We start from the raw sequence: 18,706 nt of genomic DNA on the forward strand, positions 1-18,706 counted from the left end.
CCTGCCTGGTCAGCCATTCCCACCATCCCAACCCGTTCAACCGATGCCGCAATTTCAGCCTTTTCAGCCTATACTATCAAACCATCCCACTCGATCAGGTCAAAATAGCCAACCGCTCCAGCCCCCTTCACATCTCCGACCTGCTCCACCCGTTCCACTTTATCCATATCAATCTGTTGCTGCACCTTCTGTGCCCTGCGTCGCTCCGGTATCTTACTACCCAGCATATCCGGTAAGTAAGGTTTCTCGCTTGTTTATACAGTACTCACACTGATATGACATATGTTAGGCATACCCGTACCAACAATCCCCATACCAGCAATACCAATACCCTGCGTATGGTACAGGGGGAGGTCATACACCGGAAACAGTAATCAATCACACGGGAGCTCAATTCAGGGATCCTCAACTTCGCGGTGACGCCCCTGAGTTTTTTCCAATCCATCAGAAGGCGAGAAGGTCCGCGGGAGACGAGCTATTGATTGTCAGTAGCCGGTGAAGCCGTATATGGAGTGCTAAATTGTGCTTTGTGGTTGTGCTGTCACCCGTTTGAGTTTCACATCTCTTCATCTTCCGCTGACTTGTCAGATATTCTGGGGGGTTGGTATGGACGGCTTTAGTTGGGGAGGTGGAAATGTTGGCATTTGGATTGTGTGTGAAGCTGTAGACAGGGAGATGTTATATCAAGCGCAGCATACAATGGGATTGTTCCAGCCTTAATCTACTTTCGTCAAGTTGTCAATTAGGGTTAATTCCGGGGAGGAATGCGGGCGTGGATGACCAATCAGAACAGGGGCCCTAAAAATGAGGACGGATATCCAGGAGTTAAACTGCCTCGGGAAAAGATGTCCGCAACGCCTGCCCGAACAGGTTTAGAGAAGGGGAATTGTTGGGGTCGTGTGGGGGATCCTCTTCCTGTCTCTCCTTCTCCTCCTCCTCCTCTTCCTCCCCCCCATCATCAACTTCACACAAAACAGAGATAATCTACTGAACTTGGACAATGGGCATGACCTGTCATACTGTCAACTCAAGAAGATCCCTGCACTATTAACCTTGTCATACTGGAACCACTAAACCGATCGGAGATCATCCTGTTTGTTCGTTCTAAATTGCTGTAAGACAGACACACTAATGTACTCTCGGCATCTCGCATGGGTTACCGATTCGAGCCGAACATCCACACCCCTTACTTTAAGACCATACCATATCATCCACACAACTGTGTAACTTGCCCCGTGGGCCTCGTGGCACCAGCCCCGCCTTGTCCAACATGGTCTTTTGCGGGAAACCGAGCAAAGGCTGCGGTGAATGCCGATCGCGAAAGATCCGTTGCGACCAGGCCCGGCCAACATGCTCCCAGTGTATCAAGGGAAACCGCGTGTGTCCCGGATATAGAGATGAATTGTCGTTAATGTTCCGTGATGAAAGCCAACAGGTCGTCCGGAAGGCCAAAGCCGGTAACGCCGGACGACGGGCTAGAAAGGCCCCTAAATCCACGCGCATGCTTTCCCCAAGCGGGAGTAGCCCTCAAGGGACCACCACGTCTTCGTCCCTGGCAAGTGACATATCGGATTTCAACGATCTTTCCGATTTGTATCCATCGCCACCGGCGGCACAGCAAGTCACCGGCCCCATATCCCCGAAAATTGCACCTCCTCCATCATACCAATTCACCGAAGATGAAGCCGTGTGCTTTTTCCTTCGCTTTAACGCGTGGCCCGGGGCCTGTTGGATAATGGAATTCTCACCGGATTTCTTCGTGATTCCAGAGGTGACTCTCAGCCAGCAGGCAATGAAGGCGAGCCTTGTTGCGGTCGGGACTGCCATGCTTTCGCGTATCCGACAAGATGGACCTCTGAAGATTGCTGCGGAGAAAGAATATGGCAATGCTTTGAATCTGATGTATACCGCTGTGATGGATGAAGAGGAGGCCAAGTCCAATCCAACCCTCGGTGCGGTTCTGTTACTGGCTATCTTTGAGGTAAATCACACTCGTCTTCTTCCCCTCACTCACTAGATTGGTCATCATACTGATAAGCAAAATGCAGGTCGTCACGAGTAGAGCCCCGGGAAATATTGAGAAATGGACGAATCATATCTATGGTGCTGCGGCATTACTCGAAGTGCGAGGGCCAGAGCAACTACAAGACGAAGATGGACTGAAGTTGTTTGTTCAGCTAAGATTTCAAATCGTATGTTAAAAATATGAACCCCTCTTCCCCACTCTCTTCCTTGTCCCTAGATGCTAATGACACGAGTCAGATCATCTGCTGCCTTCAAAGAGCGATGCGAGTCCCCGATTCGCTGATTGACTGTTCAAAGGTTGCCATGTTTCTGCGAACCAGGGCTGATGTCTATGGCGACCGTTTGATTGGCATAGCGGGCAGACTGTCCAATTTACGAGCAGATATTAACATGGGGCTATTAGTTGACCCGCATGAGATCCTATCTGCCGCTTACGGCATTGAGGCGGAGCTAATGGGATGGATTGCAGCCTTACACCCAGAGTTCTTGTACACCAATGTTGAAGGCCCAACATTGTCGGACATTTCGTCCAACATGTGGGGTCAGGGACCTCATCCATACAATAACAAATATCACATATACAACGATCTGTGGACATGCCATACTTTTAACCAGTATCGCTGTGCCCGAATAATTGTGAGCGAAATCATCCTAACTTGCCTACGCCAACTCTCCCTCAACGTGCCGGCAGCTGCAATTTCCAATGATCTCCTAGAGCATTGTACTAGGCTGCGCAATACAACACGCCAGCTCGCCAACGACATTTGCGCCAGCGTCCCATATCATTTCAGCGTGGGGAACATCCCGACGGGTCCCTTCGATAGTCTCCCCGTGAATCAAAGCTACGTTGCTGGCTTGCTTCTTCTTTGGCCATTAGTTCTCGCAGGAGCGACAGAGTCGTTGAATCATCCTTTGCGCAAATGGGTGATTTCCTGCTTTCGGCTCATAGGGCATAGCATGGGCGTAGATCAAGCCCTGGCCCTGGTTGAGGTCCTAGAGTGTGAATCGGGAATTTTCGACGGTGTAGGGGATGGCGATGATGGCATTTATTTCCGTGAAACTGTTTCGTTAGCGACGAATCGAGTCCTGGTAGGAACGTGGGCTTCCTGATCACCTTCCCGCTGTTGATAGCTTTGGACAAGGTCCCGAATGCTGGCCTACGCATATATATTTCATCTTCTGTTTGTATTCGATTTATCTTAACGACAATACCCCATGTTTATTCACCCATGCCGTGGCTTTCACTTCAATGTTTTTGTTTACTCCCGGGTTGACTGATTGCATTAGATGCAATCCTTGGGGAACGGCCAACCATAGGGTATATTTTTACCAGCTCCCCAAACATGCATGTACATGAGTTCTGAGAAAGTATTGTGTGCAAGTAACGCGAACGACTTGAGTTCGTCAATGATGTATGTCTCATGATTTATAAATGCTTGATAGTTAGGTTGTCACTCGTGCCATTGGTCTCTCATTCGAAATGCAGTCAAGTTAGCGTCGCAACATCGTAGAGAATTTAATACATGGCGTCCTCCCGTGTCTTTTTTAACAAGACCCAAATACCAGAAACACAGTTAACCCACAACGAAAGTACCTTGACAAGGCTAGAAGTTACTTCACATAAGCCATGGCTAGCTTGACTTTTAATGCCAAAAGGAATCATAGGATGACCTTTGAAAATAATCACCCTCCAAGCCTCATCACAAACCAAGATTTTACGCAAAATCCCCATAAATTACTCCAGTAGGTTATGCCCACATTGCTTTGAATTTGTCATTAAACTCAGCCTGGAGCATTCTGAAGGCTTCTAGGACTAGAGAGACGCCCTGTCCGTCTAGGACTATACTCCCAAAAGAGTCGTGGTCAATCACATTCGTGCTTTGTGCGTGAATGCTAGTATTTTTCTTCCTTGTCTTTCTCTTCAGATTACCGGGAGTCTCTTGGGCAAGGTCTGTGGTGGTTTCTTCCTTCTCCTCTGGGTTCGGCTCATCGTCACTCACTTCGTCTTCCCAGCTCTCGGCCACTTTAGGCTTTTTGACTTTGACCGGCATGGACGGAGAAGGTTGTTTTGGAAGTCCTTTTGTCTTATTTTTGCTTGACTTGAGAGGTTTATTTTCGGGCTCGGAGACTTTTTCTTTTGCGAAGCTTATATCTAGTTCTTCTTCATGGGCGTCGCCGCTACCCATTATATCTAATAGATCCGGGTCAGTGTTAGGGGATAGTTTGAGGAAGTTCTCAAGACTAGTAACGATGGTAGCCAAAACGAGAGAAAAGTCGTTTAGAACAAACCAAATGTCACCCTTGCGGACCCTGTTGTCCTTCTCGAGGGCATGCACGTTGCCATGCTTGAAGAAGTCGAGTAAGTACGCGTTCAAGGGGAGTTTTCCTTCCTTAGGGTATAGTCCAACGTAAGGAACAACGGCTTGCTCGAGCCATACGCCACTTCGGACATTTTTGCAAAGCTCGGGGATACTGTTCCATCTATCGCGGTGACCGGATAGGGCGACGAAGGCGGAAGTAACTTGTGTGGGAGGGAGGAATGGCATTGATGGGTTGATATCCTTGGCGGACGTATCGCCTCCGCATTTGCAGTTGGTTAAAGGTAGAAAGCAGTCTGCGTCTTTGATGTGCTGGTTGATATATGTTGTGACGTAGGCTGAGTAAATATTTAATGTCTTCTCGTTGTGAGAATGCAGGATTTGCGCTGCCTTCTTGGGCATCGGCGGGAGGACTACCACTGATGTTGAGCTTTTGGTTGCTTTTTGTTGTGATTCTAAGATAGCCGGTCTAAGGTTTTGGCGACCGAACAGGTGTGACATGACCAGCATTAATGCCAGAAGCACTTGCTTAGGTTTATGGCGGATGTCTCTGCAAAGGTCATGGAAGTACCCTCCGCTGAGCAGTGCGTGGAAGGCGAAGCTGGAATTTCCAGTATAATAGAGGTGGGCTATTGTGTTGGAGAAATTCAGTGGTGCTCCGCCTTGGTCCAAAAGGTAGTTTCCCCGAAGGTATTCAATTGAGAAACGGAGATGGTGAAGAACTGTATGTTTCGACTCTGGCCCGCCAAGGTAGATACGTGGGCATGAAAGGATTGAGTTGATCGCTTTCACAGCGTATGGGCTTTGCTTAGATTCATGAAGTAGGATGAACAAGCGTAGGACCAAGCTGGTCGTGATTGGAAAATGTCCGTTGAGATTTGGAAGCTTCGAACTGAGCAAACGACAGACCTTTGCATAGGTGACTCCTTGGAAGACGACGTTTCCCAGGAAGTCGAACCCACGACGACCAGCTCGACCAGCTGCTTGACGATAGCCAAGAGCTGTCAGGAAAACCGAATCACCCGAAAAAACAACTGTCTTACAAGGCATATTGATACCGAGGGCCAACGTTCCTGTTGCAATAACCACGCGTAGATAGCCCCTTCGGAAGAGGATCTCACACACATGGCGGTACTTGCGGTTCAAACCCGCGTGGTGAACGCCAATACCTCGTCTTAAAGCTTCGATAAGCCATTCTGGTATGAGCCGCTGCCTCAGTTCTGTTGCATACTCTTCAAATTCCGACGGCAAAAGTTTTTTCATATCCGCCAGGTGAAACCCGGAAATTGGGGCTTCAGGGTCAAAGGAGCTATATTTGCTTGGCTCTACAGAAGCCGTTTCACGCATTTGCTCGTCCTTCGATACCTTAGAATTCCTCCCAGTTTCTTTTCTTTTCTGCGTTCTAGAACGTGTCTCTTCTGTTTTCCATTCCTCCCAGCCAAGGATATCGTTTGCCCAGGCTGAACTGGAAGCTTTCCACCGGCTCTCCTCTTCTTTTAATTGGCTGAGAAGATGATGGCAGATTCGCTCGCAATGACTTCGATCATAGTTAAAGAAAAGGGCAGGAAGTGCACCTTGGTCATGGAGCGAACAAATTAGTGGCAGAGTGGTATCGAGAATGCTGTTTCTCTTGAGTTCGCGTTTATTGTCCGATTGGCTAATTATACCTGACGACACCTGAAATGATTCTTGGCCTTTGATCTGAAGCTCGTATGACAGCTCATTCAAGACTGCGTCAAATGGTGACTTATCATCATTCATCCAACACTTGAGGAGAGCTTTCAGCTTAGCCTCCCACTGGATGATATTTGCTTTGCAAATAAAGGCTGGAAGAGCAAGCGAAGGGTTCAACGATTCGTCAACTGGAAATTGTGCTGTCTTATACTTCTCCATTGCATTCCAAAGCGTCCAACAGTCACGTGGTTCCAGGGTCAAATCATTAGGGATGCCTCTAGATCGGTCAATCAAGCTCGCGACAGGGTGCATAAAAGACATGTTCGGACTATTATCAAGCCCAAGTGGAGCTAGTAGGCTTGAGGTTGAGAACCCATTAAACACAAAGCTAGCTGGGGGATGATATGTGTACTTCCTCAAGTCTGAGTAGCGAGTGCTGTGTTCGATCATCTTCAGATCGTTACCATTTGCCCTCTGAGTTAACTTCAACCATTTGTTAAACTCCTGTGGGTTGCCGACAGTCGCGGAGAGCGCGATGATTGGGCATGGGGCAAGGAGAAGCAGTTGTTCCCAGATAACGCCATCATCTGCTTGACCAATGCAGTGAATCTCGTCGAATATTATACGCTTGACTCGAGATGACCACGGGTCTGCATTTGCCGGCGCAAGGAGCATGATCTGAAGAATATGAGGCACTGTGATCAAGACTTGGCACCCAGTCGGATTATTGATGCGGTAATCACGCGTATGAATCGCCAATACGGACTTCCCAGTCTCTTTGAAGTTTTTAGAGAACCTTGCCTGGACTTCGGCGGCAATTTGATTGACAAGAGCCTTCGTAGGGGCGACATAGACAATGACTCCTTCATTATCGTCCTCCAAGATTTGCTTGATTGCATAGAAACTGGCAATTTAGGTTAGCAATATCTCCATAAGACTCGACAATGACATAGACAAGATAGATGATAATGGGATAACTTACGAAATAAATGTTTTTCCTGCGCTTGTCGGGGCCACCACGAAGAGACTCTTTCTTGCATCGATTTGGTCCAAGATCTCCCGTTGCCATTTATCGGGCTCAAAGTCATAAACACGAGGATCTGGTGCGGAGCCCATACTCCGATCAAGGTATGGCCCAGCTTGAGTTAATTGAAATTCGAGTGTAGATAAACCGATGTTGACATCAACTTTAGTGGAGGTAATTGCTGCAAACTGAAAGGAAAGTGGTCGTTTGCTTCGAGCTGAGATCTCCACAGCCGGAAGGCCAAGTTTGCTTATAGTGCCCTGTAAGCACTTGGCTATGTCCTCAGTTACATCATGTTTTTTCCTCGCAATTTCACAGGTCGTGGCCCAAATAAGTGCTGCAACTGACATGGAGCGATCTCTTTTGTTGCTGCTGCACTTATCTATCCATAAAACAACTAATGTGCTGAGCCCATAAGTCAAAACCTCTGATTCTATGGCACTTCTTTTATCATTCGAGAGAGCTTGCAGGTACTGTTTGAGTTTCACATAACGTGCAGCATAGTTGTGCTCCTGGTCGAGCTCCAGAATCTTGACTCGCCATGATTTCCAGTGTCTGCTAATCGCCTCATCTCGTTTTATCAACTGCTGAGCTGCTGCTTGATCCCTAACTGATGAAGGCCTAATTTTAGAACGAGAGCTTTTTTGCGTAGAACGATTCTTTGTTAACTGTAAGCCCTCAAGCCCATCATTCATGCCAGATCTCGACGTCTGTATTTGCCTGTGTTGGTTGTTGTTTTCGGATTGAACAAATACTGTCTCTGGCTTCAAGATGCCCCCTGTGGAATTCGTAAGACTGGCAGCATATTGTCTCATTTCGGCCATGAAGAACTGATTACGTCGAAGCTGCCATCCTGTTAATTTATGGATAGTCTTTGTGTCTAGCGTCTTTCTGTGATTATGCCAGTGACTAAGTTCCTCCGATATTCTTGATATCGCGACGTCAACCAAGTTGCCAGCAGAGTGGTCGATGGCAAGAGACACAGGGCTCAGATGCGGATCTAATACGGGATTGCTGAACGGTAACACCGCAATTGGAATATTACTCTGTTCATTGCTCTTGCAATCCTTCAATCTTGCTGTTTTGCCCGCAGGGCGCTCTGATCCAGTACAGCATTTACTGGCTCGGGTTGTTATGTTAAAGCCGAGACGCTGCTCAAATCCTAGATCCACTTCACAGAGGTCTTTAACGAGCGACTCGAAGACTTCAAGTTGCGATAACACCGTTGGAGAAAAGCTATGTCGGTAGCTTGGCTGCAGAAGTGCTCTCAGAGTCTGTTGGAATAGTCTTCCGTCTATCATGTCCCCTATGTCACAGTGTATATTTGCGGCGAATCCTTGCCACCAAGTTGAGGTGAGCATGCCAAGCACTACATTACTGTAACATTCCATAAAGGTTCCACCAGTTGCGATTCTCGGGGGGCTATTGGTCCTTTCATCCAGCTTGCATTCGCGTAGAATGATTGCGTGTAGCAGAAGGGAGCGTGCCGCCAGAACACTATTGCCGCTGCAGATGTATCGCAATTTGAACATGACGCTAACTGCTAAAATGGAAATAATATCACGCTGTGTCACGTATAGGTTTGACCGAGAACTGATTAGTCTGAGCAACTTTTCGGATAGCCCTTCACTCACTGCTTGATCAGTGAGCGTCGGAACCATACCGACAGTGACAATAGGTTGCATGACACTCTGAGCTCCGGCGTTCTCATGCAGCACCGCGGTTTCAGGAATCATTTCTACTTCGAGAGCTGACTTCGATGACGAAGAAGAATCTTCGGTAGTTGCTGCTTCCGGTTTATAGAGTTGTCTCGCACGGTCCGCAGAATCCTCCACTATCATCGCCATTACCTGACATTGTCAATCTTCAGTATATCTACAGATAGTTACAAAACTTACTTTCGTGTCCCGGCACTCCAAGCTGTTTATCAGTGAGATATTGTATCCCCGACAAATGAAATGGTGTATCATAGACCGAAACATAACGCCAGTTTCCCTGGTAGCTATCTCGCTCCCTGGCTCTTCAACGTCCGAGGGATTTGAATCATCATCTGATGATGACAACTCAAGATTCTCTAACGTCAACCCTGGACGTCTCCCGGCATGTGCCCCTGAGGATGCTCCATCATGGCACATTAAGAAGTACGGATCTACCGAGACAAGATATCTTTCAAACTCCTCACACTCGTAGGTCTCGAAGTACCCGATTCTCATAGATGAAAGCGTAATTGGAAGGTTTTGCAATAGATGATGGAGGATAGCTTCACGTGCAAGGCGATATTTTGGCCATAGCTTCCTAGAAACATCCGGAGGGATGCAACCATAAGCATGCTTCTTGAAGAAGGCTATATGAAAATTACACTTCCGTTGGTGGAGTTGTGCCAGAAATTTCTCCACCAGGTATGTCGCATGGAGTAGCTGGAAACCATTGGTAAAGTCTATCTGGTCATCTGAAAAGCAATGCAGGAGCAAAGAGTCTCCTTCAAGGATGAAGAGCTCATCTCCAGCATAGTCGCCAACAAGGTCCAATGTACGAGAATAGAGGCCGTTGTACCTATTCAACGTTATTCAGGATACATATAAAACAACAAGGTACCAGATCTATTCGTGCATCTTGTCGCTACACATACCATTTGTGAAGCTTTTGAGTGTCTATCATTTCGATATCTCGCGCAAGTATCGTAACAGGCAACAGCAGTGAGTCTATCCAAGAAGGTAAACGTCGATGACTATATAGCCTTGACTGCTGCAGGGCTCACAAGGCAGTGTGGAGCGGGGAGGAGGGGTTAGACAAGGCTGGACATGGAAATGAATGCAAAAAGGATCACGTGGAGTACGCTTGGTCGAATATCATTAGGTACTAGTACTACCTCGTCATTCTGTGTATTGCACGCCGTCAAAATCCACAGATAGGGCCTGAGTTGACCAGGGTGGCACTCAAGCACAAGGCTGACGGTGCGAACCCCTAGTAGAATTCCACAATGAAATTTACTGCGCCTAGCGATATGCAACTGAATTAGAAAGAGGCATTGCAATCTTCGTAGTCAGAAGCACTTAATCTATAGCCATACCCGATAATACAAGCGATTGGGCCTCTACTGGAAGATTCAACGCTCTCACATATTCCTAGCTTTTGTACGTTTGTCTTAAATCCAAGAATGCAAGTACCCCTAAGCGGTCACCTGACGCACAGCCGTATAAAGGCTTGCTTTGTCTCTTAGACAGTTGAATCAGTCATCTTCTTCCAGTCTTATCTCAGCTCTATCGTATTTTCTGGAGATCCTAACCAGATAAGTGTTCTTTTTGGTAGTGTACCGTACTACCGGTAGTTCAAACGGGCTGCAGACTTCCCCTCTTCTCCATCAATAACAACCACTGTGAACATGAATTTCTACGCCCGTGCAAGGGCCAGTCTGCTGTCCTGGACGCATGAAACACCACTCCCCACTGCGGATTCTAAATGGTATCCTAAATTCCAATCGTGGCATCATTTCCATCTATCTCTCCAACAGTGGGTTGCAATCACCGATAATGACACCCGTGACCATACGGAGCCACCGCGTGATGATGATGAACCATCGGATCTGGTATTGCTAACATGGAATATCGACGCAACATCTGCCCGCACAGAGGATCGCGTTACAGATATCATCACGTTCGTTACTCAACTAGATCCTGGGGTTCGTATTGTCTTTCTGCAGGAAGTGTCAAAGGCAGCATTGCAGCAGATTCTCAAGGACGAGCGCATCCGTAGATCCTGGATTTCAAGCGAGCAAGATGATACCGCATGGGGCAAACAATCCTTTGCGACTATTACCTTACTCTCCAAAGCACGCTTTGCATCAACTGCTTTAGGGCCGGTTTGGAGGGTAGCGTATCCCAGTCACTTTGACCGTGATGCGCTGTGCTGCGATATTTTTGTTTCATTTGGGAGAGAGCGGTCTCCCACGCGAGTACGGCTTGTTAATGTGCACCTGGACTCCCTGCCTATCAAACCTTCTCACCGCCCCCGACAGATATCCATTATCTCCTCCTTCTTGCGTAGCGCAGGCTGCGGGCTAGTTGCCGGCGACTTTAACCCAGTTCTCGAGGAAGACGCCACTCTCCTTGAAAGCAATGGCTTGACAGATGTATGGACTGTCCTTCATCCCGAAGCACCTGGATATACGTGGGGGACTGATGGGGAACAACCTTTCCCTCCAAATCGGATGGACAAGATTCTGATTGTCGGACTAAAACCTCCTGATATAAAGACGCTAGAGCCACAAAGATTAAGCATATTGGAGGGAGCGCAGAACCCCCCCATGGACCACCGCAAATCCCCGATTTCACCCATGGAAGACACTCCACCCTGGAGCGATCACGCCGCATTGTTATGCTTGTTTGGTCTCGTTGGGGAGTATATAACATTGTTATGCTGATTCGGGGGTTATTCCTAGCCTGGCTGATCCATTTTGTGAGTAATTTCGAAATCTAGTTGCCAAATGAATTCTAATTCCAGAATAAAGATTACTAAAAGGTTTCGACACATATACTTCAGCCATATCCAACTATTGTTCGTACTCAAGGCGTTCGTAGTCATTTACAAACATAACGAATACATCGACATTAGCATTTGTATGTACGTCACCTGCGCAACTTCCAGAATATACCACTCATAGAATGGTTGGCCAGGTATTGAGGTCATCAATGAGGCCGACCGAGTAAGGACATTTGAGGTACTGCCCGCGCCCGAAAGACTTTCAACAATGGCGTGAACTGGTTTTTGCATCACGATTATCACGGTCAGCATCATTCAGCCTGATTATTGCTCTCTTGTGACAGCGTTATCTGATGCTGTACAGAGTTATTTCATTTTCCTATATACCTAATGCTCAACTCTCTAGTATATGTGCCCATAGAGTAAGGAGAACAGGGCTTCCTATCTACTTAGTCATACTTAAGCTATTTAGCATAAACTTAGTCAAAAGGTAACAAGTATTCTCTAGAGATTTTCACTTTATAGATAAGTAGAATAGACCAGTGAAGTAGAAGACGCCATGTCTTTGAAGTTTGGGGCAGTAAATCCTAGCGTGGAGATTGTCTTTTGCGGAAAGAACAGCTCTTTGCACCGTTCAAATTTGCCATATTGCCATAGATGCGTATTGAATCTCAGACTTAGGTGATTTAGAGTCTTTGGATATCTTTGAGTCCATTTGATCGTTCCACTAGGAAAACTTCTTGAACTATGGCTGGAGGATACTACATTGCACCTGTGTTCCTATAACCTCAGTCGATGTAACTAATTTACATACACTCTGTTATAGGTTACAAACCCATTTTCTTTTCTTTTATCTTTCTTCAACAGAATATAGCCTTATCTAACTCATTGCCTTACAAAACTCTCCACACTCGCGTTTGCTGGTACGACCAACTGTATGTCGTACAAGAAACCGAACGGGGCAGTGCACGGATGCCTAAGGTATGACTATCGTGCTGCGCCTTACAGGCTGTACACCGTTTCCTTTGGTCCTAGTACTATTTAGTACCCTCTTTTCCTCGGTGCAAATTAACTCTAACCCATACGGAATATATGCATTGTTATCATAGGGTGCATCCCTTGCCTCCAATGGCGGTGCTGGGTCAACGTAGGGCAAAGTATGTAATTGTGGGATCGGGGCACCACTGCCCCATAGGGATGTTCCACTGGAATTGTGCCTTATGCTTCATCGCGGTTCAAATTGTTATGGGGATTGAACTAGCTTTGACATGTGGAAACATGCATCTTGGGTTTGTATGTGTGACAAGAGGAAGCTGCCTTGTTTCCGCCTTAGGAATTCTTGGGTTTTCTTACTTATTACCGAACTGGCGGGGAAGTCGCAGTCAGCCTAGCTTGTCAAGCGATTCCATTCACTGTTCCAGAACCGCGGAAATGTCAACGATATCTTTATAGGATTGGATGGGAGACATTTCTAAGAAATTGGGTCACTCATTGGATGTAACACCTGACAGGAATCTCCCATTTCTTATTATTCAATGATTGTTTTATAAATTAATATACGTCCTTCCATCTGAGATGTGGTTCCATGAATGATCACTACAGCAACAACAACCATTACTACTACTTACCTCATCTACAAACGTCATCCTTTGCATATACACGAATCATACGAGTGTATTGACAACAACTACCATCTCCCAATCCTCAGCCGTATTTGTTAACATCTGCCCGCAGTCACTCCATACTTGATTATGGGCAACCATCATTCACGAGTCCGAAGCTATTCCGGGTCTCGCAACCGGTCTAGTACTGCATCAATGTACGATCGACATCACGATCGACGTCGACAGGTTACAACCAATATGCACGCAAAAAGTGCACCTGTTCAAGCAGGGAATCCCGATCTCTGGTCCCCTCCTCCATACACACCACAGCAACCTTCAAATGCTTCGGCACCCAGGGCTTCGTCATCTGGAGATTCGCCTTACTCCTTCCTGCGCGAATTTGATACAGTATTTCTGGTGGATGACAGCGGTAGCATGAGGGGGAGTCGCTGGAACGAGGCTGCAGATGCTATTGCCGCCATCGCGCCCGTTTGTACCGCACATGACCAGGACGGTATTGATATCTATTTCTTGAACTATCAACACGGTGGAACTGATCCCAAAACCGGCGCATATACTAACATCAAGACGGCGGATGATGTCCGCGAGATTTTTTACGGCGTCGAGCCGCAAGGAGCAACTCCGGCTGGGCGCCGTTTGCGCCAAATCCTGGACCCATACCTTCGTCGCGTGGAGGCCATAGCAGCCAAAGGAAAGGACCCTAGCGAGACTGTGAAACCGCTTAACGTCATCACCATCACAGACGGGGTGTTCACTGATGATGCGGAAAGTGTTATCATCAACGCCGCCAAAAGGTTGGATAAATGCAATGCCACACCATGGCAGGTTGGCCTCCAGTTTTTCCAAATTGGGGATGACAAACACGCACAGGAATATCTGCAGATGCTGGATGATGACCTAGGCCACAAGTCAAAAAATGAGGGCATGCGAGATATCGTGGATACAGTGCCATGGAGGGGTGACAAGGGTCAGACGTTGAGCGCGGACGGAATTTTGAAATGCGTCCTCGGCGCTGTCAATCGCAAATATGACAAGTGCAACGCATTTCGCTAATTGCCTTTTTCCTTTTCTTTTTGTCTGTTTCGCTCAAAAGTCCCCAAATTGCACAGAGCCTTTCAGATATTGACGCCTATTATATTTCGATCATGATCGGTAGCTTTCAAACTCAGCGGTCTCTTGCAAATTAAAGAAATGAGTTTCAAATATGTCGCAGCAAGCGCCGCGTAGCCGCCGACAATCCCAGGCTAGACACTCGGATATGATTCGTTCACTCGCTGGACGCTATAGCCCTTCCCCCTTCTTTTGTTCTCTTTGGCGTTCCATTCATGCTTTTCTTACTCTTCATTTCTGTCCTGTTTCAAGGCCGCTCAACGAATGATTTTTTTTTTGTGCAACTCTAGGGGTGCTATTGATTTCATCGCTGGAGAGCGAACGGCAATGGCTTATTGGTCAAAAAATAAGATTGAAGGCCCTGATACTATTAATAAAGGATGCTATTGTCCTAAAGTCTCCCGGTGTTTACTTTAGGTTGACCGTCGGTTGCCCAGCATCCAAGGGCCGGCCGAATAGTAGCGCCCGGCTTCGACGAGAGATAGTGCTGTAATGAAATCCCGACGATTTCATTGAACGAATGCCATGTCGATTGTCGATATTGCCAGTGGTCTAATGTTACTGACTCAATATCTAGACTAGTAGCAAGTTTAGCCTGTTCTATCCTTCAGCTGAGGCCTGGTCCGTGAGGATGGATCTTCGGCCATGTCCTAGTGCTATTTAAGGATTCCCATTAGCTCAGGTGAGAAGCGAATAATCTTGACAAATTGGTTAGGTAGATTTCAGCAAGCTCTAACCTTGTCTGCTGACGGTGCGTAATGTTAGCATGGGAGTTTTGTTTACATCCGGTGCTTCCCCAAACGACGAAACCTTTTTTTTCCCAATAGGAAAATGGGATCTGATCTGTCTTTCAACCATCACGTCCTACACCTGTTGGTTGCGGCAACTCCTGGTAAGGCCAATACGGTAAGGAATACCCTGCGTCGTGGCACCTGTTCCTCACGTGGTGGTGGAGCAGGGCGATCGGCGAGAAAAAAAATGTACTAATCAACCTGCTACCCTTACGTTACCTGGTTAGAGGTAGAAAAGTAACTGAATGATTAATCTTCAATTCCCTCGTAAGATTTTTGACTGGACTGGCATTGTAGGTCTGGTGCGACAATGACTCGAGAGTAGGCCAGTCTGAGAAATTTTCCAAGTATCATTTAAGGCAGCAGTAGTAGTAATTAGTAGTTCATCTTCAGCTTCCGTCTAAATTTCCTTATCATCCATGAATCACTTGCAGATATTTTCCTTCCCACGGTTGTCGAGTGGCTCAGCATCGTGTACGGTATTGTCACCAGCCACTCAGACCCCCTTTTTATTCTTCCGGATTTCCATTCAATCAGATTCGTCGGAGAGCGTCTCCATGGAAGCCAAAAGTGGTTCGCTTCTTTCCACCACCGCATGGTTAGCTGCAAAGTTGTGATCCATCTTTCCACCCGCCCCATTTGGCTTCTCTACTAGGGCAACTAAGGCCCAGTAGTCTTTGGTTCGCCAGGTACTCCGTACAGGATACCCATTCAGCCATTTTCAGCTCCGGTCTCCGCTCCGTGAGTGGTCGATTGGACCTCCCGGGAACCATGTTCAGATCTCATCGCGTCTTCGCTACCGTTTTGATTCCCCCCTAGCCTCAGGCTACCCTTTTCCCTTCGTGATTTGCAGGGGTTTGTATGCACATCGTGACGTGGTTATTGCAAAAGCCGGTGGATCTCAATGGATAAGCGCCGGTCGAGCTATGCGTTTGTTGATCGATTGATTACCTTTCTACCCCAATGCCCACAGTCTGTGACTGACTTATATTCTTGCGGTCATTGTTCACAGTGCGAGAGTCCGGACTCTCCACTCTTTTCCATGTTCTCTTTTGAATAACCAGTTCCTCTCCACCGAGCAAACCATATCCACACTCCTTTAAGTCTTAGTCAAAGCACAGTACCTCCTGTAGCAAGCACCGATATTCTTCTACTTTTCCCTTTGCGAATGTTCTCGACTCCGTCTATCCGCCTTGTCAGCGCTTAGAGCTCACGACCAACCAGTGTCATTGGCTCTGAGTACTTCCGAGCTTGCGTCAGGGGCATCGAAATTTAACTACTGTCCCGTCGCGGCTACTGAATCAACTGATTCCCAGCAGCCAGACTGTTTTGGTATCGAAGTTTCTTTGGGTTGTGATGGCACGTTGGTTAGCCTTGAGCTTATAGTCGCGGGTTTATCTATATTAATCCAACATTCGCGCGGCTGGACATACTCAAATTCATTCTACAACGAACCCCAAACAACACCCGGTTACCCTCCTTTGTCCATTTATTCTCTGTCCAGGCTGGCCTTGGAGAAATTGTCTTGTCCCCTTTTGTTTCAAAATTCCATATTATCCTACTTCATACCTATCATTTCCTGGTAACTTCTTCGTTATACCACCATGGCTTCAACAACTTTGATGACATTCCTCCTGTGAGTCGCTTTCTTCGTTCTGAGAACCATCACATACGCTAATGGTCAAATAGATATACTAATCCCCAGGTCAAGTCTGTCAAACTGATAGGCTCATGGGATAACTTCACCAAGTCATATCCTATGGAGCACGACAGGCGTGTTGGTCCGGGCCATTGGAGGGGATGCCATAGTTTTACCAGCATAATATGTGATGGAACGCCGAAGAATATGGGTTCATCTCGCTCCGGTGGGCTCAAAATGGGCGGCACATATTGGTATTATGTCAGTATCTTTATGTCTCTTCTGTTTGGCAGCTTTGTCTAACCTTAGATTAGTACTTATTGGACGATGATATGGAATATTACAATCATGCAGAGCCAGTCACATCGCATTGTCCTCTTCTTCCCGGCCAGCCTGTCAACGTTCTTCATGTACCTGTCATTTTGCCGGATACACATCCGATTCATTCCTGTGATAGAAGTCCAAGCCCGCAACAAACGGAAGAGCGGACTATGGACCCTAATGATAAATATATGAATCCGCGACAGGCCCCCAAACCAGCACTTCCACGCCTCCGCACATCTCCTCCCCTGCTACAACAACCAACTCCGGCTTGGTCTTTCAACACCTCCCCTTTAAGCTTATTAACCAACAGAGGCGCCTCCCAGCCTAATAGTGCAACGCCTAAGGCTACAATTCACAATGGCCAAAGACCGTCAGGTAGCAAAGCTGCTCGATCAGTCTCTCCTCCAAGATCAAGGGGTCTTCGGGCTGCCTTCCGACAATGGAATGCATCCTCTCCTGATCTCAACGTGGCAGATAATCAGAATAGTGATTCTACAAAACTCCGACTAGCCTTCAAGCCTGCCATGGGGCGTACTGAAAGCCTTGAAACTCCTCAGAACACGTCGAAGGATCACCATGCGGATCAGGCAGGTCATACGTCAAAGGGAAACCTACTTCCCGTGCGGCCTGCATCTTCTGTACATCCTGAAACTACGATTCTATCTATCCAGGATCGGCGTGCTCTAAATCCAAAGACCACGGAGCGTGCGACTCCCAGAACTCCTTTGACTCTTCAAACAAGCCATGAGACGATTACCACTAGAAATTATGACAATAAAAAGGCCCGTCCACATGCCCCTCAAGATTCTGTCGCTTCTGTGGACTCCGTCTCCTTGCTCGCGACTGCCTTGCCAGTGGCAGTTGAAGACGCTGTAACCCCTACACCATTCACTTTCGCAGAAAAGAGGCTCCCCACTCTACCGAATACTCCTTCTTCAGTCATGGACGAGGCGCTGCGTGATCTCGAAGCTCGAGAAAAGGAGCTCGATGCGGAAAATCTTCGCAGTCATTTCTCTGATTTCAGTACAACGGAGGAGTCCACGAGCAGCTCTCCGTGCGAGAGGAGCCACTTTTCCGAATGGAGTACAGATACAGAGGTGGTCTCTCCTGAGTCCATGACACCTTCGCTTACTTTTAACGATGGTAACCAAACTTGTTCTGCTCTCGAAGGGATGAATTTTGCAGAAGTGTGGAAGAACTCTGCTCCTGCTGAAACCAGCGATCCAAACACTCCACAGCTTACTGTTAATTCAACGTCTTCCCCCGCCACACTCGGTGGTGACTCACCCCTCCTTGATCTGCCGCCTCCTCGGCTTACGGTCTCTTTATCCCCCTCCGACATGGATTTCTCAAGTCTTTGTATCAGTGACGCCGATGAGGTCGAAAGAGATCCCAAGCGCCATGCAGCTTTCTTTGGGAGAGTAGAAGGACTCGGGCTTCTCCGGAGCCCCGGACCCTCTACCGTGCAGTTTGCGGGAAATGTCCATAGTGATGCGGAAGCGACACATAACGGGAAGAATGCTGCGCCCGGCTATGACCGCTTCAGCATCAGCTCGCTTCCAGGACAGTCTGCAGCAATGCAAGAAATGATGGATGAGTTGAGCTATCTCAAATCGATAATTCAATCTTAGATGATGCGAGTATATAATTTACAGGAAAACAATATATAGAGTGTGATTGTTAAGACAAATATACTA

General features: G+C 47.3%; 5 protein-coding genes across 5 annotated transcripts; 4 read left to right on the top strand and 1 right to left on the bottom strand.

Annotated features, from left to right (window-relative positions):
- Positions 1 to 1,270: 1,270 nt before the first annotated feature.
- On the top strand, positions 1,271 to 2,017 carry AO090005001141 (Zn(II)2Cys6 transcription factor domain-containing protein; the record flags this gene model as incomplete). The annotated part of the gene is made up of 1 exon (XM_001818056.3): positions 1,271 to 2,017. One exon carries the CDS (start codon positions 1,271 to 1,273, stop codon positions 2,015 to 2,017), a length of 747 nt encoding a protein of 248 aa, XP_001818108.3.
- A 1,756-nt stretch (positions 2,018 to 3,773) lies between these two features.
- On the bottom strand, positions 3,774 to 9,699 carry AO090005001140 (putative DEAD/DEAH box helicase; the record flags this gene model as incomplete). Its single annotated transcript, XM_023233044.1, has 6 exons — positions 3,774 to 6,294; positions 6,784 to 6,921; positions 7,000 to 8,315; positions 8,940 to 9,190; positions 9,401 to 9,594; positions 9,671 to 9,699. The coding sequence occupies 6 exons, from the start codon at positions 9,697 to 9,699 to the stop codon at positions 3,774 to 3,776; spliced, it is 4,449 nt and encodes a 1,482-aa protein (XP_023089237.1).
- Positions 9,700 to 10,423: 724 nt separating this feature from the next.
- On the top strand, positions 10,424 to 11,797 carry AO090005001139 (endonuclease/exonuclease/phosphatase family protein; the record flags this gene model as incomplete). The annotated part of the gene is made up of 3 exons (XM_023233051.1): positions 10,424 to 11,439; positions 11,581 to 11,657; positions 11,715 to 11,797. 3 exons carry the CDS (start codon positions 10,424 to 10,426, stop codon positions 11,795 to 11,797), a joined length of 1,176 nt encoding a protein of 391 aa, XP_023089236.1.
- Positions 11,798 to 13,271: 1,474 nt separating this feature from the next.
- Positions 13,272 to 14,198, top strand: AO090005001138 (uncharacterized protein; the record flags this gene model as incomplete). The annotated part of the gene is made up of 1 exon (XM_001818053.1): positions 13,272 to 14,198. One exon carries the CDS (start codon positions 13,272 to 13,274, stop codon positions 14,196 to 14,198), a length of 927 nt encoding a protein of 308 aa, XP_001818105.1.
- A 3,752-nt stretch (positions 14,199 to 17,950) lies between these two features.
- On the top strand, positions 17,951 to 18,640 carry AO090005001136 (uncharacterized protein; the record flags this gene model as incomplete). Its single annotated transcript, XM_001818052.3, has 1 exon — positions 17,951 to 18,640. One exon carries the CDS (start codon positions 17,951 to 17,953, stop codon positions 18,638 to 18,640), a length of 690 nt encoding a protein of 229 aa, XP_001818104.3.
- Between the last annotated feature and the right edge of the window lie 66 nt (positions 18,641 to 18,706).

The sequence above is a fragment of the Aspergillus oryzae genome, chromosome 1, assembly GCF_000184455.2.
Source record: "Aspergillus oryzae RIB40 DNA, chromosome 1".
Classification (NCBI taxonomy): Eukaryota; Fungi; Ascomycota; class Eurotiomycetes; order Eurotiales; family Aspergillaceae; genus Aspergillus; species Aspergillus oryzae.